Source organism: Astatotilapia calliptera, chromosome 9, assembly GCF_900246225.1.
Source record: "Astatotilapia calliptera chromosome 9, fAstCal1.2, whole genome shotgun sequence".
NCBI classification, from domain to species: Eukaryota; Metazoa; Chordata; class Actinopteri; order Cichliformes; family Cichlidae; genus Astatotilapia; species Astatotilapia calliptera.
In genome coordinates, this window is record NC_039310.1 from 20,118,097 (window position 1) to 20,144,357 (window position 26,261).

Genomic DNA, 26,261 nt, shown 5'->3' on the forward strand with positions numbered 1-26,261 from the left:
CAGTTGACTGAATTAAAATGCTCTGCTGAACAACAGCCTCCAACAGGCTGGAGTCCCGAGTTCATTACTGATCTTTTTAAATCCTCACAAGTGCAAATAAAATAGTTTGGCCCTGCTTTATTTGCAAATTAAAATCCATTGCAAGTTGTCGTTCTCTGGCTGCTGTGTGTGTGGTGTGAAGTGAATCTCTAACTCTCTGCATTAACCAACACAGGACAGCTGGATCATAGATATCCGGTCCAGTTATAAATCTGATGAGAGCTCAGGTTTGCTTTCTTTACGTGTGCCATCATAAATAGTCTTGTCGTATTTGACAGTCATCACTTTGATTTACAAGATCAGGACATGTACAGCGAGCATGCTGAAGAAAGCATGTAGGCAGCTTGCTGTTAAACATGCGGTTACCCTAGCTTAGCGCACTTCCGGGTAACAGATTGTTTAATCTAACGTATGGGCATGACTGTAGGAGAGCTTGTCTTTTCAAAAATACAAATAATATAAATGTCAGTGACTTTCTTTAATACCCTCTCATTTATATTTTCATGACTACAGACTTAATAGGCTGACAAAATACTTGTTTTTTTCAAGGTTTTATTTTTTAAAGTTTGCATTTTGTAATTTTCTTATGGCAGCTTTTATGAGGAATTTGAGCGATGATGTACATACCTCTAAAGCCAGTGCAGTTGTCAGGTATATGTGTTGGTAACCACAGCCAGAGTACTCTGAGCCTTTGCACTCAGTCTAAGCCCATCAAAACAAACTCCCACCCCTTGGTACTGGTTCAAATTATGAGTCTTTCATTTTTAGACTTTATATGACCGCAGTCTCCATTGTCGTTACTGTTTAGTCTTGTTCTCCATCAGCGCAGAGTCTTTGCTGAGTCTGTAGGTGGCTTCTGGATCAGAGATTTATCAGAGGGCCACAGGATCAATTTCATTCTGTGAGCTGCTCCTCTATTTTTATTGTTTGTGCCGTCGCTTTAGACGGCTCACTGCCTTTACTATAGCACACTCTTCTGCCCTTCAGAGCCAAAGAAGCACAACAGGGGTTTGGTCCCCAGTGACTACAGGCTGTTATGTCATGCCGATGCAGAATTTATTTACTCATTGTATTACTTACTAATTTAAAACAGCAAAAGAAAAGAAAAGCTAAACATACTGGCTATTTCTTTCAAAATTTTAATCTCTAACTAAAAAGCATTTGTTTAGAAAGGCCAACAGATATTGATCCCTGACTTAATGAAGCAGCAGTCAGTCTAACTACCAGACTGAGACTAAATAGTAGAAATGATAAAAGATTTAAACATATTGTGAATGCTATGAGACGTTTAGGCATGCCGACAGAAATTATGCCACAGGAATGTAAAATTTCTTTATATAAAAAATTGAAATTGACTAAAGACACGTATAAGTGGAAACTAGTTTAAGAGATGGCAAATAGATAATTTGATATCCCTGATTGTACTCTGTGATTTGTGAATGCGACTGAACTCTTGACCAAAAATGATTTCAGAAACTGCATGTAAAAAGCAAGAGCTCCTGAAATTTTTGATATTAGTAAACAAAAAAATCACATATTTTTGCATATTGAACCTTTACCTTTGTGTCATGGTCCTGGGCCATGTGGGCCCAGTATTCTTAGTTTCTTGTATTTTTGTATTTCGTTCCTTATTTAGGTCATGTTTCCTGAGTTGTCCTGTTATGTTGTTCCTTATTTGACTTCCCCTTGTGACTTTTATCCCCTGTGTGCCCCTCTATGTATCTGTGAGCCCTCATCTCCCCTCGTGTTTCATTCCATGTTTCCCCAGCCCACTATGCCCGTGCTCTCTCTCTCCTCCTGTTTGCACCTCTGTGTACTTCCTGTTTTACTTTGACAGTCTCCCGTCAGTGTTGTTTACTCCTGCCATGTCTTGTTATGTTTATCTGTGTCAGCTGTGTTCCCACCCTCCGTGTTTCCATGCCTGGTCTGTTGTCTTCCAAGCCATAGCCTCACCATCGTTTGTTCCCAGTTCAGGTTTCTGTTTAGCCACGTTATCCCTGCTGTATTTGTACACCTTGTTTTCAGCCATATTAAAGGCTCACCTTCTGTTAAAGCTCACTCCCGTCTGCTCACTCGTGTACGCACCTGGGTCCATTACACGCATTCTCCACTCGGTCCGTCACAGCGGACTGTGACACCTTTGCATTAAATTTCAGATTTCAATATATTGTACTGTGTACAGAAATAATAAATCCAGTCCATGAACACAGCCAGTCCAAGTGAGGCTAACGGAGGATATCGAGTGACAGCTAGCCTGCAAAAAATAGCTATGGGTTGCCTTTGCTAGAAACTAAAACCAGTTTAACCTTTTTTTCTTTTCCTTTTTTTTTTTTTTTTTTTGCCTGTCCCGTTTGGCTCTTTTGCCATCAGAATTATTGTCTAAAGGCGAAGAAAGATGCCCAACGGATTTACTTTACCAAATGGACAATCCCAGCCTTGCTGTAATGGTCTATTTGATTCACCTTTTGTTCTTTATTTTATTTTATTTTATTTTCGTTTGCTAGGGACAGACTTGACTGGGGAAAAGAAAGGGGAGAAAGAAAAACAGCGGTGAAGAGGCACAAGGGCAAAAAACAAAAACCAACAAAATAAGCAAACAAAAAATACATACCGTATATCAATCATCTGGATCACCTGTTGAGAAAGAAAAAAGAGAAAACAAGCAGAAGAAAAAAAAGAGCAACATAATAAACAACATCACGATGATATATGGGAATATAACAGTAAATACTAAATATTAAACATTATTGTGCAGCACGTAAGATCAACAGCACACTGTGTGCTTTGAGGTAGGAGCCAAAAAGGGTGTAGTTTGTGTGTGTGAGCACCCGTGTGTACACCTGTGAGCATGGACGCGCTTGTATTTAAAAAGTTCCTTCATGTAATGATCTGCTAGAGGGTGTGGGGGGCCACAGCCCCGTCCTCCAGGGCATGAAGCAGGTATGGAGGAGATCAAGACTCCAGACATCCAGAGGCCCCCAGAACACAAGAGACCAAGGAAGACCAACAGAGGGGCAGCTGCGCCACTGTCCCAGAAAGAGCTGAGGAGAGTCCCAGATGAGGGGTCACTCAGCAGCCATGGAGCAGAAGCCAGGGGGGGTTGCAGTGACGTGCCCGTGAGCTCCGCCGACAGCCAGCTGTGCCAGAGTGACCGAGCCCCAGGCCGAGAGGTTGAGGGCACCCCACCCCCAAAGTGGCCCGAGCAAGCCCCAGGCTCCAGGCCCCGACAAGCAGCCACCAAGGAGTGAGCCGGTGTGTACCTGGACGCCCACCCCTGGACACCAAGAACCACCAACGCACCGATGTCTGAGGGCGTCTGCCACTGGCAGGGGAAGTGGTGGTGGGGGCAGATAGGCCTCCATACCTTGGAGGGCCTGAGATGTCCCCAGAGAGGTGGCGTCTGGTACCCAACCTGACATATAGACACAGACATACAGGCACACACAGATACAAACATCCATTCCCACCCTCATGCTCTCATATGCAATTACTCAACACTCACCCAACGTGGAGACAGACACAAAGAGACACTGTACACACAATCACACTCCCCAAGCGTACTCTAAGAACCAGGTCTAGGTACCCTTGCCCCAAAACCAGTTTAACCTATTGATCCTTAGCTGTAATTACTTCATTAATCAAAGAGTATCAGTTTTTATTATTAGTCCACATCGGGTGAATTATTTTACAAATAACTAATATGGTGACAGACTTAATCATGACAGGAAAAAAATGGCTAAATTAATGCTTACTATCATAGCTGAGAAGAAAAAACAGATGCAGAAACACCTCCAAAGATTAATGTATTGATTTTAATGTGCAATATTAACTGTTGGACAGTTTAATCACTTTTTAATCACTAATTTGTATTAGTCAGTAATTGTAGATAGGCTGCTCCAAAGGCAAAGTGCTGTGTTAGCATTTTAACGTGTGGCTTCTATAGCCGTTATAGCTTACATAAGTAATTGCCCTAATTACTGTTTAATTTTCCTCACTAATTATGCAGAAACTATACAAATTCAGAATTTTGAGTTAAAAAGATGTTAAAGTTATGCATTAGATGTATCATTACTGACATTTATATTACTTGCTTTTCCCCAACAAGCCACACAAATGCACCTCCATCTCCCTCTGAATCACAAACATCACCAGCTCAGCCTTTTCACGGCCTCTCCATCAACGTTTATTTGTCTCACTCTGCTGACTTTTGACCTGACATGACAACAATCAATGCCCTACACAAAAACCTTTCCTACTAACATGCCACCACATGCTCGCGCAAACAAATCTGCCTTCTACTTGCCTTGCCTCGCACTCTCATACGAGGGCCTGCTGACAGGGAATGTGCAGCTATCTCTTTTTTTTGTCCGGGGCAAGCATCTCTCTGGTACTTTCGTTATTTGCGCTTTTCAATAGCGCGCAGGAGAGCTGCTACACGCCACCAGCCTTTGTCCTTGTGTTGTTGCTGAAGCAACGTTAGTCAGCTTTTCTCACCGGGGCCATTGTTGTCACACTTTTGCTAATCACCAAGCAGAGTCCATCTAGAGGTCACCCGTTTTGTTTGTGTACCTCTCCGCTTCGAGAGGCCTACACAGTGAAAATGTTCCTGCAGAGTTCCTGTGATAGCCTTGGAGGACACTTTCTGTCAAAACACCAGCTGACTTGTGCATCATTTGCATACCTGTTCAGACATTTCCGAGCTCTCTCCTCCTGGGCTGTTATCCTAGATTTGTCTCTCACTGCAATTGTGGGCTTGAGGTACCAAGTAACCCTGTCAGGTCAAGGTGAAATTTATCTCTTTCCCTTATAAAGATGGCTCAGAATTGGTTCTCTCATCCTCTCTGGCTGAGTGCAGAGGAAATTGTCTGTTTCTTCTCAGTAGGAGTGGATGGCGATGAGCCCAGGGGGCCATCCTGACCGTTCATCATTGAGTTTCCAGAAAAACCTCCAGGTCTGCATCCACAGACGGCTGAGGAATGAAGACACTAGCGGGCTTTTTCTGATTGGATCTCTTGTGGTTTAGAAGCACTGAAAGAGTTTAATCTACACTTTAACTGCCTCCTGTGTTGTACAGTAAAGCTTAATTATGACTTGAAAGAGGAGTTTTATGTACCTTGTACAACCGATTACACCGTTATTCTGATATGCAGTAAATGTCGACCTGTCCAGTACATCGATGCATTACTGCTTGCTTAATTAGGTTTCTTTATACAATATTGAAAAACATGTAACATGTAGTAGTTGTACTGCAGCAGGTTATAAAAAAAGCCCTGCAACCCATTTTTTATATTTATCTTCTGTGTAATCCTTTCAGTATTCAGAGGAGCTTGCAACTAACCACACATTTCTCTTTGACTGAGATAGTAAAGACATTTTTCTAAATGTCAGTCTGAACAATCTGATGCTCATTGTGGTTATCATGTTGGGGGGTGGTGGACTGTTCACAGTGACAGGATCAAAAAGTTATTCAGACATTTGACAGCAAACAAGCTTGAAACAGAAAAAATGTCACCGTATTATTACCTATTGGAAAACAAAGTAGCAAAACATTATTGTTGAAATATTTGCACATTTATGGTCACGGAGCAACTCTTTCTTGCTGCAAAACTCCTGATCCATCCCTCCTCTAAGGAGCCAGACTATCTTCTAATGTTGGTCTTGAGCAATCATTCTCCAGGCTTTCTGAAGGTCAAAGATAATGCCAAAGATAACAGTTTTACAGTCTTAAAATTGCATTTTTTGTACAAACAAGATTATCCCCAACATGAAAATTTGGCATATTTCACCATAGTGTGCAGTGTGACCTTACAAAATTGAGGAAAATGGACATGTGGTATGGCATTATGTTTGTGCCACTATTCTGAGTGCACGTAAAAAAAAAAATTGCAGGTGCAAGTGTTGCATTTTGAGGAGAAATTAATTTTGAGTGAAGAAAAGCTAAATTTGAGTGAACAAAATTCATTGCTGCGTGCAAAAAATGTATTTCAGTGTTTGCTGGTGTCCATACACACACACACAATAGCAGCCCCTCTTGCTCAGTTTTTGCACTAGCGCTCGCTCGCAACGTGTTGCTGTGGCTCCAGCAAACATCAGCTGATACTAGAAAGTAATATTAAATAAATTCTAACAGCAGCTTATCAAGCTTGAACGTGCTGCTGTTGTTTAGCGCGACATCCGCTGATTTCCTCTTTCTGGCGCAAATTGGCAAATTTAGCTTTTCTTTGCTCAAAATAAATTCCTCCTCAAAATGCAACACTTGCACCTGCAATTTTTTTTTTTACTTGCGCTCAGAATAGTGGCACAAAAATAACGCCATACATGTGGAGAACAAAAGAAGAAGTGTGAGTCAAGACTTGCACATAACTCACATCCCTTTATTCATTCTCTTCTTAACTTTTGATTTGGTCTCCGTTGTCTTTTGGTAATCACAGATGCGTGCAGCAGCTGGCAGTAAACATTTCTGGTATGTAAAACAAACACAGAGAAAAATGCACAACAAAAACCTTCTTATACAGATAAGTGGAGCTGCAGAATGACGTCATAGTGACTCCTGTTGCAGTGATTACGGTTGCTTTGAAAAGCAGACTTCAACAACCAGCTTATCCACAAAATGCAGTTGCAGCAGTTGATAGTTCAGGCTTTCACCTGTATTGTACAAAAATACAAAATAAAACCACTTTTTTTCTTGCTGTCTTTCTTCTGTTAACTTCCACAATGTGGCCTTGACAGCTTCTACTGCACAGAACTCGTAAAGAGAGGAAACGCTGATATTATATTTTCTTCACATCACTCCAAATACCACTGTTCAGTCACGTTGTTTGTTCGGGTATTCTGCCTCTGACATCTCATTCCTGATGAGCCGTACAGTTTGTCAAGTCTAACCAGTCACAGTTCAGATGTTATGATTGCCCCGTGAGGCCTCACAAGATCACAGTCGTGTGAGATCACAAGCTGTGTGGTCAAATCAGCTTCCTCTGAGGAACTAAAGGTCATTACGTTTGCAGCTAAGCTCTGTATCAACAGATGAGTCATCTCCTCTTTTATTTATGTGACTGCCTGCATTTATGCATAAAGTGTTCTTACAAAGACTGCAGAAATTTTCTAATGATATTGTAACTCCCAAGCTGGCTATATGAACTCGCTGCTGGCTTGCAAGGCTATTCAGACTGCAAGCTGGTTTTCCTCACCAGATCCTGATTAATTGATCTGATTGGCTAAAGATAGCCTATGGTTGAGAGATCGATGCTTTAGCCAAACACCTGCAAGCTGTTTACAGGGATGACGTTCATATATTCTTTAAAAAGAGTCCATGTATAACAAACCATGTGACTTGCAGGAGGAGGATCTATCTATCTAATATGCACATGAATTCAGTTAGATTTTTGTTGAATATTGGTCTAGAAAAGGCACTTTTATTGTTTTTTGGCTTTGGTTTAAAAACAAAAAAACAACAAAAACAACTCGCTAGTGGATGCATTAAAAAGTGGAAAAAAGCAGCCGCCATGTTTATTTGTGGTCAGATGGATGGAAAGGATGGGAAAGATTGCCATAGTTACCATGCTTAATTTAACACACACCAATGTGTTTTCACAGCCTGGACGTTGACACGGTTGCCCCTGTTTACAAGGGGGACCTAATCACATGACATAAACATGGCTCGAAGCCTCTGCTGCTCAGGTGTAGTTTTGCGGTCCGGCCCCGCTCCCTAACAGAGCAGGAATGGACCAGGATGGAGAAGACGTCACAAGAAGAAGAAAAACAAGCATAAACAGTTTCTTTATTGAACTTTTAAATTGCATTTGTGTGCATTTCCAGGTTTGTTTGTGCCACAGGCGAGGCTGTCTGTCTGATTCATGTGATTATAAGTTTCCTGCTATCCAGGCTCACCACTTCTAAATACGACTGTGCAATAGAGCAAAGCATTTTCAAGTTTCCACTCAAAGCAAAGCGCAATTATTGTGTGCTTTCGGGTCTCCTTAATATTTGCAGCGAGACGGAAAAGGTAATAATAAGCAATGCTCTAATGGAAAGGCCAAAACAGAGCGGCGCTTGTTCTTCTCAGTTTGTTGGTGTCTGACTGCCACATGGCCTCTTTGTTCTCCGCTTTTTTAAGTGGCCAAACATCATAAATGTGTGACATGCTGCGCTGCAACTCAACATGTGGGGACAGTCTCTAGGCACAAACACTCGCTGGAAAATTCACACTTTCCACCACCCTCAGACCAGCAGCTCTTGATTCCTCCCATTTCACTTCACTGATTTCGTCACAGACGTTTTGATGCTCTTTAAAGTCCCCCTGGAGAGGCAAAGTGTGGTGTGGTGTGCAGCCAAGCAAAAGTTCACTGAGTGACTGTGTCTGATCCTGCTTTATGTCACACTGGAAGGGGTTGGGGGAAGGGGGGGTGGTGGCTTAGGGAGATACTGAAGGAGGATGCTGTGGGAGATTTTCAGAGTGGTCAGCTTGTTTCTGCAGAAGTTGGGGAAGGGGGCGATTACAGCAGCAGAGCTGTGGCTGCTGAGACTCGAGTGCTGTGACGATTAAAGCTGCAGAGCCTGTGTGGAGCCTCGGGAGCTAAATCACATGGCATGGTGACACTGGACTGCATCTGATTAAAAGATGTTTTACGGCTTAAATGGCCACACTGCACGTGTCAGCAATAATCTCCTTTTATGAGGGAATACATCACAGGGCAGCGCATTGTGTATCCCTACCTGGGTGGGATTGTTTGTGTTTGCGCTGCAGTCACTTGATGTAAGCCCCTGTAACTGGAGAAGGGGTGTGTGTTTGAACCAATCGTGCCGGGGGTGATTGGGATTTATCTGAGGAAATGAATGTGCCACAATCGTGGACAGGTGCTGTCAGCAGAAATTTATTTGAGTCTTATGATCATAACAATGTCTCCTACAGCTGTTTTAGAGGAAAGTAGAGAAAATGCATGTCAAAACATTCTTCCTCTTTTTTTGTCATTTTTTTGCACATCCCTAAAAGTGAAGTGCTCACACAAATAACAGAACTAAGCTCCCAAAAGTTGATTCTGTTCATCTGGATGTAGAGTTTTCAGTGGGAGAAACGTTTCGTCACTCATCCAAGTGACTTCTTCAGTCTCAGCTGACTGCAGGTTTCTCCAAATCTTATAAACAGTACATTTGCATAATGACTGAAACTATCACCGCTGATGAACAACCACTGATCAATGGCCATTGGTACCATTCACAGAGAGTTGGGGAATGGCTGCAATACATAAGATGTACCCTTAGGCCCCCTCCTCAATTCAGAGATGGGCTTTCCCTTATCACATAAATGGCCTCCATTTATGTGAAAAAGGATCCTTCAGAACTAAGCGTCTGAAGGATCTCTCTACTACAGGACCAGATCAAACAAGTTAAAGTACCAATACTAAATAATACAAATTATTACAAAATACCCATACTAATAAAAATAGGTCTAATAAAGAAATATCCAGATTATAACACAAAATTTAAATATAAATAAAGTTGATCATGGTACCCAGATCAAAATGAATTTTTGGCCCAGATGTGCCCCACAGCTGCAGTTTATGGGCCACACTGGCTTCTGCATGTCAGTCACACGCCCACCAAATTTCAGGCCCACACGATACAATGTTCAGCCTGGCTTGCTAATGATTTTGGGCCACATAAATGGCACATGACAATACATCTGCAACACATTGCATTGTCAGATAGTTTAGTCTCTTTCTTGTACTGTATTGGAGCAACTGTAACCCACATAATTTCCTTAGGGATTAATAAAGTATGCTGATTCTGATTCTGATGACACATGCCATTGCCGTACCTCAGTAATTCCTATTCTTTCAAAACAATTAATACACTAAGACATATATATTAAGATTTCAAATGTTAACTTTATTTCTCTTTATTTCCAAACTAAAGTCCATCAAATACCTTACCTGGAACAGTTTCTTTCTATGCCATTTTCATCACACACTGCTTTTAAGGACATTTCACGTGTTATTTCAGTGCAGTGTAAGTTTTTGACATGAATCCAAACAGGTTTGTCCCCTATTCTTAAAAGTAATAAAGACACTGAAAAAAAAAAAACTTCACTGACTGCTGTGAGTTAGGCAGTAGTTCACCTCCTACTCCTGACCTTTCCTGGTAGTTTCTCTTGCAGCTTTAACTGTGGATTGCTTAATGTCTCAGGGAAGTAAACTAGAAGATTTTGTGACACTTCACCAGTTTGGCCCAAATAAATATGTTCAGTTAACAATTATCCGTTTGTCTTTGCCATATCATCATGACGGTACAGCTGTCAATAAGTTACTTTGATACTGAAGAAGGATTAAAACATGATATCTGGAGATCTGGAGTTATTGCACGTGTCTCATATTTTTTTACTGTTTTCCATCTGTTTCATTTCTTAATTATTTTATGATTGATTATCACGTTTTCAGAAATATTTCTAGAGAAAAAAGGGAAAGTGATGATTCTAAGAGAAAAATCTGATTGTTTTGATGCCACAGTAAAATGTATTTAGTGCAGAAACAAATCCCCATCTCATCACTGTTGCACTGTTGGCAGATGCTGCTCTGTATGAATCTAAGTAGACAGGGAGGCTAATCAAGGTAATGACTAATTACTGACAAAGCTATAGAGTTAATTGGTATTTATTGATCTGTTTTGTTTAAGGGGCCTGAGTTGTGCAAAATATTTGTCCTCTCAGATTTTTACAACTGTTTTCATCTTTTTCTCCACTGAGGTTTGTAGGCACACACACACACACACACACACCCCTTTGCAAACGTGCATGCTGCCTTTGAAGTAAATCTCTCCCATGTTATTTTGATTTTTGCTTGTAGTATTTTGCAACTTTGTTTACCGGAGATTTAATACGGAATTTTACCTCTAGAGCTAAGATCTAACTGATGCTTAAGCTTAATTAAGTGTAATTAAGTAACATCACTTTGGAGTTAACGCATAGCTCATTTTATTTATCGGTTATGGTTTCAAAAGTTTTCCACATATTTAGTCACAGGAAAAGATAATGTGCATTTAAACAGAAAAAGTCAGGTTTCTATTTCATGTATTTTCACCATCAGTGAAGAAGTAAGCTATTTCCAATAGAACAAAAGTGTTAATGTTATGTATCTGAAGAGGGCGCTCTCACAGTTCAATCACCTGAGTCTAGGGGAAAGGTGAGCGATGGGACAGAAGTGGAGTCTACAGATTTTTCTTAATTGAAAGAAATGCACGAGGAGGAAAAGACGTAAGACGGACACTAAAAATAGAGCCAGTCTGTACTTCTGTACAGCCAAAGTCTGCTGTGTCTATTGCTCCATCTTTCATAAAAACAAGCCCCTCTGAGTGAAAGTCTCTTTTGTCCACCGGGGAGCCTTCAGTCGACAAACGCGTCATCCTGAACCTCCAAAGTATTTCTGCTCGCAATATTTTCCCACGTCACTCAAATACCTGCCTGTGTCCGCGACAGTTCGCTGGGTTTGCCTCCCCAGCTTCTGCACACCCGGAGCATCAAACAGAAGAAGAAGGGTCATTGGCTCTGAGGAGTTGATGACGGCGAGAGCGCACTCTTCTTCAGGAGCGCATTTTTAGCCTTTATTTGTCTGACTAACGCTCTGCATCTCCGTCCTGTGGGATGACATTACAGTGCAAGGACTGAGATTCGTATTTATGCGGTCACTTTGTTTGCTAGTATTTATTTTTGCTTAATTTTGGAGGCGGAGAGCGCGTTTACTGTCCAGAAGCGCGCGGCGTGGCACACGCTGGAACAAAAAAACAGCTCAGTGCAGCGCAGGCAGGTTTCCCTTTTAAAAGCAGCAGGACAGGCAGGAGAGTTACGGAGTCTTCTCGGGGAAGCGGTGTCTGTGCGTGAGAGAGACGGACTCTAAAAGAAGACGAAGAAGAAGAAAAAAATAGGGATACTGAGCAGAAATCGGCAGCGGGAACTTGGATATGGCGCCTGTGAAGACGTTCGACCTTTTTGTTGGAGTTGTTTTAGTTTTGCAGTGTGTGTGGAATGTGCAAGCCGAGATCACAGCCAGTAACGGTAAGAAGACCGCGTTAGCCATCAGGCATTAACCTGCTAGGACCGAGTTGAGATCTGTGCCTTAAAGAGCCAAGTTCGTGCATAAGTCTCCTCTGCAAAGCGTGCAGGAGAAATGATGCAGACACAGGTGGACTGCTGGTTAGCCTCTGCGTGAGATTGTTTTACGCGCAGAATTCATTGTTTGCTGCTGCAGAGATCCACTTGTGTGTTTTAAAAAAAGAGTGGACAAACATCCTGTCTCCTTTTTATTTTAAGAATTCATTAGCCTAAAGAAGGCTGTCATGACCCACTAACTTACTCCCTTTCGAGTAGACTTGATCTGATGCTAATTATCATAATTTCCCAACTACTACAAGGTTCACTTAATTGCTTTGCTTTTCCTGCATGTTCTTATGCACTGCCTCCGAGCTCGGCTGATTTTTTGTGTTTTCGCATTAATTCAGCTTGTGCAGAAGCACAACAAGCCAGAGGTGTGGACTCGAGTCACATGACTTGGACTCGAGTCAGACTCGAGTCATTAATTTTATGACTTTAGACTTGACTTGAAAAAATGTTGTAAGACTTGTGACTTGACTTGGACTTTTACACCAATGACTTGGGACTTGAATTGGACTTGAACCGGTTTACTTGAAAAGACTTGATATTTTACCCCAAATATAAAATTTAACATGCATATTATATAGAGATTGAAAATGTGACGTCATTCACGGGTAGAACCGCAAAGGATTCTGGGAACTCGTGGCAAGCGGTACTAGCGCACACAGGCTTTCAATTAAAATCAGTTATACAGCGATAAAAAGAAACACAAAAATGTCAAGAAGCCGTTGTATGATTAACTGCAATAGCCGGTCGCATGACAGCCACGGGAAGCCGATGGGTAAAGAGATCGGTTGTTATCGGATTACGTCGTTGAAGAGAAATTGTTCGAGCCATGTTTCCGAAGTAACAAAGATGCGACGGATGGCCTGGATTGCAGCCATTCAAAGATCAAATATAACGTCCCAGAACACTCCAGCTCACAGGTTAGTCTGCTCCAAGCATTTACACGAAGGTCAGTGTTTTTTAGTAGTTAATACGTCATTTTCATAACATAATTGGTGATATAGGTTACAAGCAAGTCTGACGCTGAACAGAAATTGTCGCGCTATGCTACTTTATTTATTGTGTTTATTGTGCATAAATAGTGAATTGTCCTGACACAATATTGCGTTTCGCTTCTGTTATTATGGTACACTGACAAAAACATATACTTTTATTCACAGGATAAAACAGTTGTTTTGTATCACTAATTGCCCAGTACGATTACAGCATACAGTATTATTGTCACTGCTACATTTCTGTAACGCGTACCAGAAATTATTTCCACTACTAATTAATTACCGTTGAGCTCAAAGGTCCTATTAATAAACGGTTAAGGAATGTGTATTTATGACGACGATTTGTGAGACTGGTAAACTTATGATATGTACGATGGTCTTTCGTTCTACACGGTGCGTTTCACGGTCCTGCACCCATCCGTCGGTAAACTGTACCTGGGCTTGTTGCAGTGACCTGAAGTTACTAAACTTCATGAGTGTATGCACTCACTCCAAGAACCGTATGATTATAAATATGCATATAAATATGCTACGATGAGATAGCTGACTTCATCTAACTAGCAAATGTTGTCCAGGCTACGTTGGTGATACAGTTTTTTTTAATGTGTATGATATTTTTGTCATGCGATTTTAAAGCCGGTCCTATAACCGCATCCAAGAATAACATGCAGCTTATCTCAGAACTGTCGGTGAAAATTATTCTTGGAGCTAGGTTTAATTGAGCTGCATTTTAAAGAGGTGCAATTTCACAATTTGTGTATATTTTCTAAGTTCACTATTTTGTATGTGTTGAGAAAAACACAGATTTAAAAATTACATGGTCTAATATTTACATTTAGCATAACTGCAACATTATTTTTTCGTTTTGTTTTTTTTAAAGACTCGAAAGGACTTGAAATTCAAAGTTGCAGACTTGTGACTTGACTCGGACTTTTACACCAGTGACTTGAGACTCGACTCTGACTTGCCTGACATTACTTGAGACTTGACTTGAGACTTGAGGATAAAGACTTGAGACTTACTTGAGACTTGCAAAACAATGACTTGGTCCCACCTCTGCAACAAGCTTCCTCTTCCTTGTTCTTCCCACTCTGACATGTAAGGTGGAAGTGTCAACCATGTGCAACTTTTCACAGTTCTTACTTTTATTTAAGGTTCAGGTTGGATACCTAGATGTTCATCCTGTTGATGTCCTTGATTGTAAGACAAAGTCCATACTGGAGAATCAGGATTCCTGTGCAAACAATATCCCTACTGTAGTCCACCTGAACCCCCCAACAAACACACACACACACACACACACACACACACACACACACACACAAATCTGTAATCTCAGCCCATCCCACGTCAGTTTGCCCTCGGTGGGAGAAGTTCGTGCCAGCATCAGTTCTGTTCGCGCTGGCCAGCTCGTGTTTCCCAGGGCTTTTTTATTGCTGGCAGCAGATCTTCATCACGTATCAGATAGTGGTTAGAGAAATGTTCAACTGCTGACAGTGACTGTAAATTCAACTCGCATGTGTGTGTGAGTGCAGACCACAGGGCTGTTTGGCCCTGTTTGGGAGAGAGAGAGAGCACGATGCTATCAGCTGCGTGTGTGGTGGTTTGCACAGGGGCATGCACGTGCAGCTCGTGTTTTTTACACTCTCACACAGTCTCATTTACGAATCCTGCCACACTCCAGGCTCAGAGCTTAGATTAAATTGTCGGCTCATTTCCTTCGCCTGGTATTAAAGCTTGTTTTAGAGGTAGACAGATTACAGGAATGCCCACCAAACCAGCGCTACACTCGGAGTCCTTCATCAGTCCATCTCCTGCTTGAGCTGGATGCAGCAAAACTGTATGTGGGACAGTATTTTTAGATATCTGGGTGAGGTGCTTCCCTTGCCGTGGGCTGACCTCAAATCCGCTGGAAGGAGCAACCCCTGCCCTTCTTTAGATAGGCCTGTATTAACAGAGTGCAGGTGGACTCTTCCACTCTCTGTAGGTCCTCTGGGATGATATAATGCACCATTCACATTTAGAAAAGCTCACAGGCCTTCTGAAAGTGGCTGAGCAACTCCACTAGAAGCTGAGATCACAGCAATGGTGGAAACATTCCCTTCTTCTTTATTAGTTAGATGAGTTGTGGAACACATCTGGGCGAAATTACACAACATCCTGTGAGTGCATTAGGATTTGTTTTTTTTAAAAGCTTTCAGTCTGTGGCTCTGGATGTTCACCCAGAGATACACTCAACAGGGGCACTCTCAGAAAATTGACACTGATTTTGGGGTTAATTTTCACTCTGCTGCTTTTCTCCGAGTGGAAAAAGAGATGTTCCACCAGAGCCTGGAGAGTATCTGCATGTGCGATAGGGGAATAAGAAGGAGAGCGTGAGAGAGAGTCTTGACTCATGTAATGATGTGGTCTGATTTAAAAGCCTTTGCTGAAGGCTGTTAATGTGCTAAGATTGCGGTTGTGTGTGGAATTTCATTTCGTTGCGGATGCTGGGAGTGGGGTTTCTTCACGGGCTGGAAGAGGCTGATAGAGGGTTAAAAAGCTTACAGGCTGCAGCGACTGTGGACGTCTCCAGCTCCAACATGACGCTCCTCATCCATCACGCTGCCAGCAGCTGCCTTTGCAGTCCTACAGGCGCACACTCAGAGGCACATTAAAATGAGAGCTGTGAAGAAAAATGCATGCTGGCCATCAAAGACTTTCATGCCTTGGTTTTATTCTTGTGGGTAAAATACCTAGCTATGTTCCTAGCTAACAAACCGCATATCTAAGCTTTTATTGATGACCTCTGTGTCCAGAGTCACGTGTTTCTTTCTCTCTGTCTCAGACACAAAACAGAGATTACAAGTTTGAACATGCGAGATCTCAGGCACATCAGGTGCTTTAAAATCCACCTGTTTTAAGTCCTTTTCAGTCTGTGCATAAACAGAGGTGAAGAAAAAACCTTTAATTCTGGGCTCAGGAGGGAAAGTTGGAGTATCAACAGTATAAACAAATAAAGCTGAAACTTTGGAGATAAAATGATGACAGATGAGCCTTCTCTTATTTATTCCAGTATTGGAATTTAGTCAAAGTCATCAGAGGTATATGCACAAAACTCTCCTTGATGCCATTACACTGTGGGTCAGGGCAGGTCTCACCTCCAACATGTGCTTTTTTAGGACCCTGTGGCATCACAATTGCACATGCTACTGTTAACAGAGGATTTATACTACTGTGTTAAATCTGCGCTGTAGGCTATGTCATAAACACAGACCCCTTTGAACCTTACGATGTGAGCTATGCCACGATGCACACCACAGTGGAAATGTACTGTAGGTGTTTGGCATGGTCAGTGCTGTCAGTTCCTTCTGTGCATATCCAACTTATTTTTTTGCCACAGGTTTTAAATTCACCGGTAAGAAAATAACATCGCCTCAATATGAAGACACATTTATCAGCAGATTGCTGGAGGGAGATTGCCGAAACTATTGGAATATAACTGCGTTGAGGCGACTGTTGTTGTGACTTGACGCTATGTAAATAAAACAGAATTGAGTTAAGCTGAACTGAATATGGGGGAATATACAAAGAACTGAAAAATGGAAGGACTCTGAAAAAAAGAACATTGACTAAAACAAAAATAAAGGGCCCAGGAGGGAAAAACAAACAAGTAGAAAAAAATACCCCAAAGGATATTCTTTATTTCTGGTACCACATGAAACACTAGGACATGACCACAAGGTAATTAACAGCACGCACAAGCATGAATGCTGGGTAGGGTAAAGATTCACCACAGCCCAAGTCCAAATTGGTACAAAGATGCAAAGCAGGTTTAATGTTGAGAAGGATGATTCATATTTTGAATTTATTTAATTTATTTCATCACCCCAATCTTTTTCTGAGCCTAATCAAGAAGTTTTTCGCCCCTAAACCAGACGCTAATTAAACTGGAAGCAAAGACTGAGCTAAAATGACAACAGTGTGTAAAAGCGGTGTTGCTGTGGCCACAATCTTGTGACAGATTGTCATTATTTGATGCCTGTGGCCACTACTAAGTTGTGTCTTACAACACTAGTAATGCAAATTCCTTTGCATTTGCAGTGTTGCTACATTTCCCTCTTCTCTTCGTCATGCTTCGGAGGTGATTCCCAACACAAACTGCCTGCTGATTCAAAGCAGGAGATTCCAGCTCGGTCTTCTTTAGTTGTTCTCCTTCTTTAAGCCTCCTCGGAATCTTGCCCCCACCATTTCTCCCTTTTTCTGACATTGCACATTTCAGAACGGACAGAATGAGCTAGCTTCTTTACCGGCCCCACTGAATGACCTGCTGAAAGGAGCTGCTATGAATGGATGAAGGGGGTGGGGGTGGTCTGAGGGGGTGACAGACAGGGAGGGGCGGCGACGGCGGCTGGGTTTATTGTGCTGCCCTCTATGTGGCAACAGCGGGCCATGGCATATCGTCCCACCCACCCCCGCTTAGTAGCATCCAACAGCAGCACCAGGTTCTTGCATTAGTCACGCCTGACCCTTGTCGCTCAGCCCTCCGCCCCTTTTAGTCCGAGGAGAAGCTCACGCTGATGGCTTTAGAGGGCTGGAGAGCCACACGGAGTTCAATAGGCTCAGAAACAAAAAGCAAAGAGGCCACTAGTTAATGAAGCCCAGTGCAGTTAAGCTACTCTAAGCTTTTTTCTTATTGGTTCAAAAGTTCCTTTACATCCAGTTGTTAAAACATGCTGCTTGAGCTATCACATAGTTTTAATGATTACTGCTAGGCAAGAATCATGTCTGTAGAGTAAGCTTGAAACGGTCAGATGGAGGACCAGGAGATTTGTGATGGTTGAAGCTATGCAAATTTGGATGTCAGTGAAAGATGACAAGCATTTTCCAATCATCAGAAACATCCCCTCTCTGCAGATGATTGCAGCCAGTAGACCACAGTAAGGCTGTTATCTGCTCCTCCCTTAGACTCGGCTGAGGGATGTAAGAAATAGATCATAAGCGTGGAAGAGTGGAACAAGCACAATAGTTTTCATTTTGGGTAGGAGGAGTTGTGTTTTGCATTGGGAAACATTTGAGAGGATAACCGAGAAAGGGCGGAGTCCTAGAAAACAGGCACTTGCCCATCTTTTCTGACCGTCATAGTGAAAGAAGAGACAATAACAGCAGAACAATATCAAAATATGGGACTCTAAAGTGTAGTGAGTGATGATTAATAGCTGAGATTATAGGAAGGAAAAATAAAGGGTAGCAATAAAGGAAAACAGTTCCCCTGGGCACTCTTCTGCAGTTACATATTGTCAAACTAATGTTCTGCTCAGACGTACAACAATCATTTACAAGTGACTAAGTGTTTGCATGCCTCATTTGCTTCTGGATCAGTTTATTTTCCCAAAAATCTAAACATGCTGCAGTCCATGCACTGAATTTCTGAGAGGAAGAAGTTTGTATATGATAAAAAACAAAGTGCAACAGGAACAGAATGAATCACAGCGTGATTGGAAACTTTAGAGATGAAAAGTTGTGGAAAAAAGTCTTTTCTTATTCATAAGGCATAAAATATTGATGTTTTGTTAAATTTGGCACATTTAAATGCACTTAGGACTGGCTGGGTGAGTTTTGTATATTTGTACAGTACATCTAGAGTCATTGCAAACTCAACTCTTATCGGGCCTTAAGCCAGACGTTTTCTGTATTTAAACCTAAATAAGCTTCTAGGGAAAGAGAAAAGGAAGAGCAAAGCACCCAGGGAGACATGGACCAACCTTTTGGCTCAGAAACCTGTGACTTAAGCTACTCTTCTTCCAGCTGAGGATCATGGAAGAGATGTAATTTGGTGGCATGCAAAGAAGCATACATGTTATATTTTCCTGAGGTCAGCCCACTGTCTTTGGTTTTGTTGTGTTTCTGCATCCAGTTCAAGATGCATGGTGGTCATGGAGTGAATTCAAGGATGTGTGTATGTGTATTATGTATGTGTGTGTATATATATATATATATATATATATATATATATATATATATATATATATATATATATATATATATACACATATACATATATATATACATATACATATATATACACATATACATATATGTATATATGTATATATATGTATATGTGTATATATATATATATGTGTATATATATATATATATATACACACATATACATATATATACACATATACATATATATACACATATACATATATATACACATATACATATATATATATATGTATATATATATATATATGTATATATGTGTATATATGTGTATATATATATGTATATATATGTATATATGTGTATATATGTGTATATATGTGTATATATATATGTATATATATGTATATATATGTATATATATATGTGTATATATGTATATATATATGTGTATATATGTATATATATATGTGTATATATGTATATATATATGTGTATATATATGTATGTTCTCTATACCTGGTGTTCTAGGAAACATATTTTGTTTTACACTGATTTCATTCCTCCTCATAAAAGCTTCACTAGTGCCGGTTTCATCTGGCTGTTCTGCTGCAGTTAATTGACTGCAGATTGGAAAATTAACCCCAGCAATGACTCCTGATGTTTGTGTAATGATAGTGGAAGGAAATGTGTATCAATTCACAGTTGCTTTGCAGATTTTCCAGTAATTTGGATGTAGCATTGACAAAGGATCAAACATATGTTAACCAGACCGAGTTTGTATTGACAGTCTACAGATTATTATACAGTATTTAGTGGGTGGATATAAAAACAAATCTTCTGTCATTGTTATAGAATTTATTTGAAGGGTTTTCTATTCATTGCACATTATAACAACCAATGATGTCACTTTTCGACCGAGGCGTGAAGGTGTAGCATTTGCAACAGTTGACTGTCCTCTGTACAGCCCTGCACACTACTCTATCCAGGATCTCAGCCAGACTTTCCATTTCTTCTGTTTTTGACCTTTCCAGGACAAAATGCCCGGCTTATAAACAGTACTTAAGCTGTCAGTTTCAGTCTATGTTTATTTTGGTACTAGACCATGTGAGAATTGGAGTTCATGGAAGATTTGCTGTTTGCTTTAGTGTCTGTTGTAAGTGTGTGTGCCTCCCTGAGTGTCTGTGACTAAGATTGAAAATATCTGCAGCTTTTTTATGTTTCAACAACTGTTTTATTAACATGTCCCAAGCTTTAGGGTACTTTTAAATAGGAAGTGAGCCCTGCGTTCTTTCCACACACCAGCAGGTGAAAGACAAACAGAATGACAACGTGTTTTCCACTTTCAGTCTGAAGTATTAAAACTATCCCAGCAATATTTTAGAGATGATGAAATCTGCCTGTTTGTTACTGCTGACGGCTAACTTTGGATCGCATCAGTATTGGAACTTATAAGTAACAACATCATGTGTTGGATTCTACTTTGGTTCACAACGCAACTACACTGATATCTAAACTGATATATAGTCCAGCCTGTCTCCGTGTGTTTTGCGGACTTGGAGAAAACCTTGGAGAAGACCACTTCCCCCAGTGAGCGCTTCAGGTACAGAGTATTGGACCTATTGTTTCAAGCTATCTATTACCGATAAATAGTATGACCCTGGTTTGCATTGCTGACAAAATGCAGTTGTAGTTCTGTTGGTTTAAACCAATTATGACCTCCAGCTTGCATTGGGGCGGTTTGCAGTTGAGTGTGGTTCTAAGCTGGTATCCACGCTTGGTTGGGAATGAGTTGCTACCCCAAGTTATGGACTTTAAGTATTTCGGAGTCTTGTTTATGAGTGAGAAAATGAGAGAGATGAGCATGATAGTGAAGCTTTTGATTTACTGGTTGATCTACGCTTCTACCCTCACCTACAACCACGAGAGGAGGGTAGTGACTGAAACAATGAGACTGCAAGCGACAGAAATGACCTTCTTCTGGAGTCCCCACTCCTCACACTGAAATTGGCCAGTTGCGGTTGTTCTGGCATCTGACCTGAATGCAGGCTCAGGTCTGTACTGTACTATCCCTTTTATTCCAACCATGAAACAAGAACAGCCACCGAAGGTATAAAAGTTTTGTAATGTTTTTGTATGTTTGTGTTATCCTAGAAAACAGCTGGCTGACTGTTTTTGGAGGCTGCTCGAAGCCTTTCCTCGATCGCCTTCTGGTTTATGTCCCTGTAAATTATGTATGAGTGGACTGTCAAACTGCAAAAATTCAATCTTCTTGTTTTGTCAACTAAAAGTAATGTGTGGTCTCGATAAACCTTGAAAAATAAAATGAGTCCCATACTGCCTCTTGAAAAGCTGAATGTTTTTCTATCTTGGAGGAGGTGCTCTTGATTCATGCAAACGAGCCGCAGTTGTCTCCCAGGACTGCGTACACCTGGCATACCGCCACACGACCCACCTATTGAAACTACACTGATAATTCTGATTAATTAGATGAGATGGACTGACTCCAAAACTCTTTTCTCCTCTTTACTGTAGACTCAGTTTCTTCTTGTGAAATAGATCGTGACAGAAAATATCAATGTACAAAACAAGTATAGTTATGAATGAATTCCACAAAACATCCAATGCAACATATTTTATGTTGACGCCCCTTTGCAAACGTGCATGCTGCCTTTGAAGTAAATCTCTCCCATGTTAATACATTCACCTGCACAGTGTTGCCCCTTTGTTTTTAGTTTTGCACTTTTGCAAAGGTTTACTGGATCATCTTTTTTTCTTCACTTTGTTTGAGGTCTTCGAGGGGTTTGGCCTGATACAGGCCAGCAAGTCACTGGTATTTAAAGTCAGGTTTTGAGTGCTGAATTTTATGTGTAGCATAACATAAAATGGCCGGCTGGTTGTCAGTCAGCTGTGGGGTCTGTAACAGGAGTCCTGTTAACTAAAACCTCATATAACATCCTGAAGATGTAATGATGGGAAACACAGATGGAGTGATTTCATGCTTGACACTTTATGGCAATATGTCTTTTTATTTGTGTCTAATGGGAGTAATTGCAGAAATTAATTGCAGGTGTTACAGAATCATGAAATCTAATTTTCCCTTCAAAAAAACATATCAGCTTATATATTTACTCTATTTGTATACTTTAGCATCGTGACCTCTCTCTGGGCCTTTTTTCCCCAATACATAAAAAACCCTACCAGTGCTCATAGTATAACCTAGCTGTGTAAAATAAGAAAACTGTATGCATCCTGTATGCACTGAAATGATGCAAAGATATGATGCACTCAATAAGGAAGGTTGAAAGCAGCAGCTCTCCAAAGGGGAACAAAGCATTGCATGCATTGCTATCATGAAGGAGAGAAGAGAGTGTGATGTTTCAGGCGGTCCAGGCATGCTGAAAGAAGATAAGGTGTCAACCCAGCCGAGCAGCCTGTCACACCACCCTGCAGCGGGCTTCATATCCTCCACCCAGCAGGAGCGATGGTTTAGCTTTGTCCCACTCAAGCAAGTGTCACTCACGGGGTTCATGGCATGCTGCTACATGCCTTCGCCTCGCTCTGTGCATGTGTCTGTTAGTCCTTAAGCAGCAGTTTTCACTGTTGTTTTGTTGCTTTCTTTATTTTGCAAAAAGCAAAACCTTTCTCTCACACACACAAACACACACAAAAACCTGCACTTGGTTGGCTTGATTTACAGATTTAATCTTGTAAACTTAGTTAGGTTTCAAGGACTGGTGGAAACTTTCCAGTATTTTGTTAAAATAAAAACTAGCTTCAGTTTGGTTCTGTGGCACCAGTGTTTTTGAAGTCTCTGGCAGTAATGTGCCATACTTCCTGCCCTTGCTGACATAATTTTTGCCAGAAAAGGCCAAAAGGCCACATTTTTTCAGTGATCGCAGTCACATTAAACATGCTGTTACTGTTCTGTTTGTTGATTGGTTTATTAAGCTAGCACACTCTCACACCAACCGATTAAAATGGCAAGCTATTTCGGTGCCATTGTTTTTCCGTCGGTTCTAATGGTTACAGCTGTCTGGTGTAACATGTATCTTTGCAGTTTATTTATCGCTCGCGTGAGTTGGCTCGCACACGCTAAATCTGGTTCAATCTTCAATCATTTTTGAACCTGCTCCAAGTAGGGGCTGCAGTAACTTTAAATGTTAGAAAAATCGCGATCTCGATTCCATACTTATGTACGACTCTTCATTCCAAAGTGACAACGATTTAAAAAAAAAAAAAAGACACCACGACGATTGGTACCGACATTTTTTATTTCCGGCGACGTAATCTGCATGAAAACAAGCGCTCACTCTTCCTGCTCAACAAATGACAAGGGCGGAGCCTTATACCACGTGATACAGAAGCTGTGCCGTGTGATGCTAAAATTAGCAGGGAAAAAACAACGGAGAGCACATCAGGGATGACGAGAAAGTGACAGGAGAAAATCCGTCCAGGTCAACCACCCAAACACCAATACGGGAACCTTATACAGCGCTTCCCTATACACGTCGAACTCCCGCAGGCACAAAGAAATTACGGAGGCTATTACTTATCACCTGACCAAAGATATGGCTCCCATCAACACTGTGCAAAACGAGGGATTTAGGAAAATGATCAACACCCTAGACAAACGCTACACAGTGCCGTCCCGCAACTATTTTTCTATTGTTGCGCTACCTGCTCTATACACGCAGTGTCGAGCAAAGGTGGAGACGGAATTTCAAGCAGTACAACATTTTGTTGTTTTTATGTTTATTTATTGTTTTTATGTTCAGTCTCAACTGTTATGAAGTTGATGTGCAGTTAATAAGTGCAATAAATATTTATACTGGAAAAGAAAATCGTGAAAGAATCGTGATCTCAATTCTAAGCCAAAAAATCGTGATTCTCATTTTATGCAAAATCGTGCAGCCCTAGCTCCAAGGGAATTCTTGCAGACACTCATTTAGTCTTTTCCTTGCTGTAGATCCAACAGCCCTGCCTTTGTTAGTCTGCCCGGAAAGTGTCTCAGCCTCCCCGATCCAGAAGTTCCTCTTTCCCCACCAAACTCATTCTGACAAAGAACAAGTATGCCCCGCAGCAAGGGCTCTTCACAGGACAACACAGACTGCAAGACTCTGACAGGTCGTAGCATTTTGGAGAGGAATGAAAAGGTTTACAGCCACCACTTTAGTTCTGAAAATAGATGGCGACTTTGATGATGGCAGCATGTTTTTTTGTTTTCCACCTTGCATTTATCTCTATGGACTGAACAAATCTTTAGGATCTGGCTTGCTTTTTTTCTCTAGTGAACACGTCATTGTTCTACATGCTTTGAGGCATGTCTTTGTGGGTTCAGTGCCATTTTTTGATGCCTTACAGTAAACACCAAAGAAATTGAAACTGACTCAGATGCTGGATCTTTATAGTCTCCGGGAATTAAAATTGGACATCGTCATCTGCTGCTGTGCTTGAAACAGAGCAGTCAGCGTTGTTCTACAGTTTGTTTTGCTTTTCCCCCGTCGAGTGAGTCATGAAGTCTAAACTTTTGTAACTCATGTGTATGGCTTTCTTCTGGCCATGGTGTTCATCACTCGACCCTCCAAGAGTCAGGGTTGCCAGGAATTAGGAGGATAAGGGATTGTTCTCACAGGCCAGTAGAAGTTTCTGGAGGTCAGGGTGATTTTTTTTTTTGTTTGGACAAACTTGTTCCAGAGTGTCCCAGCTGTCTGGCTAACTAATTTTGGACTGAGCTCATACTGAAGCTGTAAACAGGAGGCTGGTCTTCTTAGTGGGAGCTACGGCACATTTCTATCTGTGCCCTTTTTTTAAAAAAGAAGTTCTTGAGACATATCTATTTGACTAGTGCATAAAAAAATTAGAAAACTCTTCTCACAGTTCTTGGAAACAATGGCACCATGCCCATATTTTCCCAGGGAAACATGCCAGACAGTGTCCAGTACCTCTTTAAAAGGCTACAATACCAAACATGCCTCTATTGCAGGGAACCAATTTAAACATTCAAATATCAGAGGAAATTGGATGAAGTGACCCCTTCTCTTTCTTCCTCTGACCTGATCCAACATGTTCAAAGATATCAGTGTGACTAAACAAAAACGGACCATTAAAAAAAAGGAAACACGTCAACAAGTGGTTCTGGTAAATGGTTTAGTTTGTGCCAGGTGTTCAGGTTTCTGTCCCCTCGCCAGTGTGGACTAGCAGAGATTTACTGGCAGTGCTCTGCACAGAGCCAGGAACAAAGGCTTTCTTTGAGTCTTTGTGGTGATAAATTGCAAAGGTGTTCAAGCTACCTTTGTGTGTGTGTGTGTGTGCACTGTAAATGGGAGAAAGAGGGAGAGGCTCGTATCAGTTCTCATGCTTTTCCCCAGTAACTAGAAACTCTCAGGTCTTAATCCAGAGGTCTGTCCTGCACTAACTCTGGGAGTTTATTGGTTTTTGGGGGTTTTTTTCCCTGTAGCTTCTAGCATGAGAAAGCATGCTGGTATCAGTGTAGGTCTGGGTGTGGTGAAATGTACAAGTTATGATCAAGAATGCAACAGCACGTCATTATCACAGCCACAATTGCTCAAAGTCTGTGGTTTGGCTTTGTGAGAACCAAGTTGGCTAGTCTGCAAGCCTCAGTCTGACTGCTCTATTAAATACAGGTATTTGTATACATGGGTGTGAATATATCTGAGAATATTTAGTCATTCTCTTTGCTGTCCTTTTTTCCCATGACAAAAAAGACAGAAGATGAAGGGAAGTGAAGGGGCAACTCAGTAATTTCCTTCCTTTAGGCTGATGGGTCTTTAGTCTTGTCGCTAAACACAAAGTATTTTCTCACTATATGTCACTAAGGATTAATGCTCTTCAGATCTGCGACAACCCTGCTGAAGTACTCTATCACCTCTCGAGGACTGCCGAGCCGCTTCACGTTTGAAATGTATTACCACTTTTCAGCAGCAACATGTGCATTTCGAACCTATAAAGTATTAATTGTAGGCAGCTAAAGCCTTGTCCAAAGAATGTGATAAACAACCGCTATTATGGGGGGATTCTTAGAGTGGCGCTCTAACTGCATCATAAAGAGGTAATTGACTCCCATTTAAAGGCCTTTGTCTCCCGTGCCCCAGAATTGACTAATTAAATGGCAAAGAAATTAGTGCGAG

General features: G+C 41.2%; 1 protein-coding gene across 1 annotated transcript in view; it reads left to right on the forward strand.

Annotated features, from left to right (window-relative positions):
- The first annotated feature begins 11,230 nt into the window (after nt 1-11,230).
- Nucleotides 11,231-26,261, forward strand: part of plxdc2b (plexin domain containing 2b) — a 117,115-nt gene continuing 102,084 nt past the window's right edge. The window contains exon 1 of the mRNA XM_026179804.1: nt 11,231-12,082. Within this exon, the coding sequence (XP_026035589.1) occupies nt 11,989-12,082 (94 nt within the window). The 5' untranslated portion in view covers nt 11,231-11,988. The remainder of the gene's footprint in view (nt 12,083-26,261) is intronic.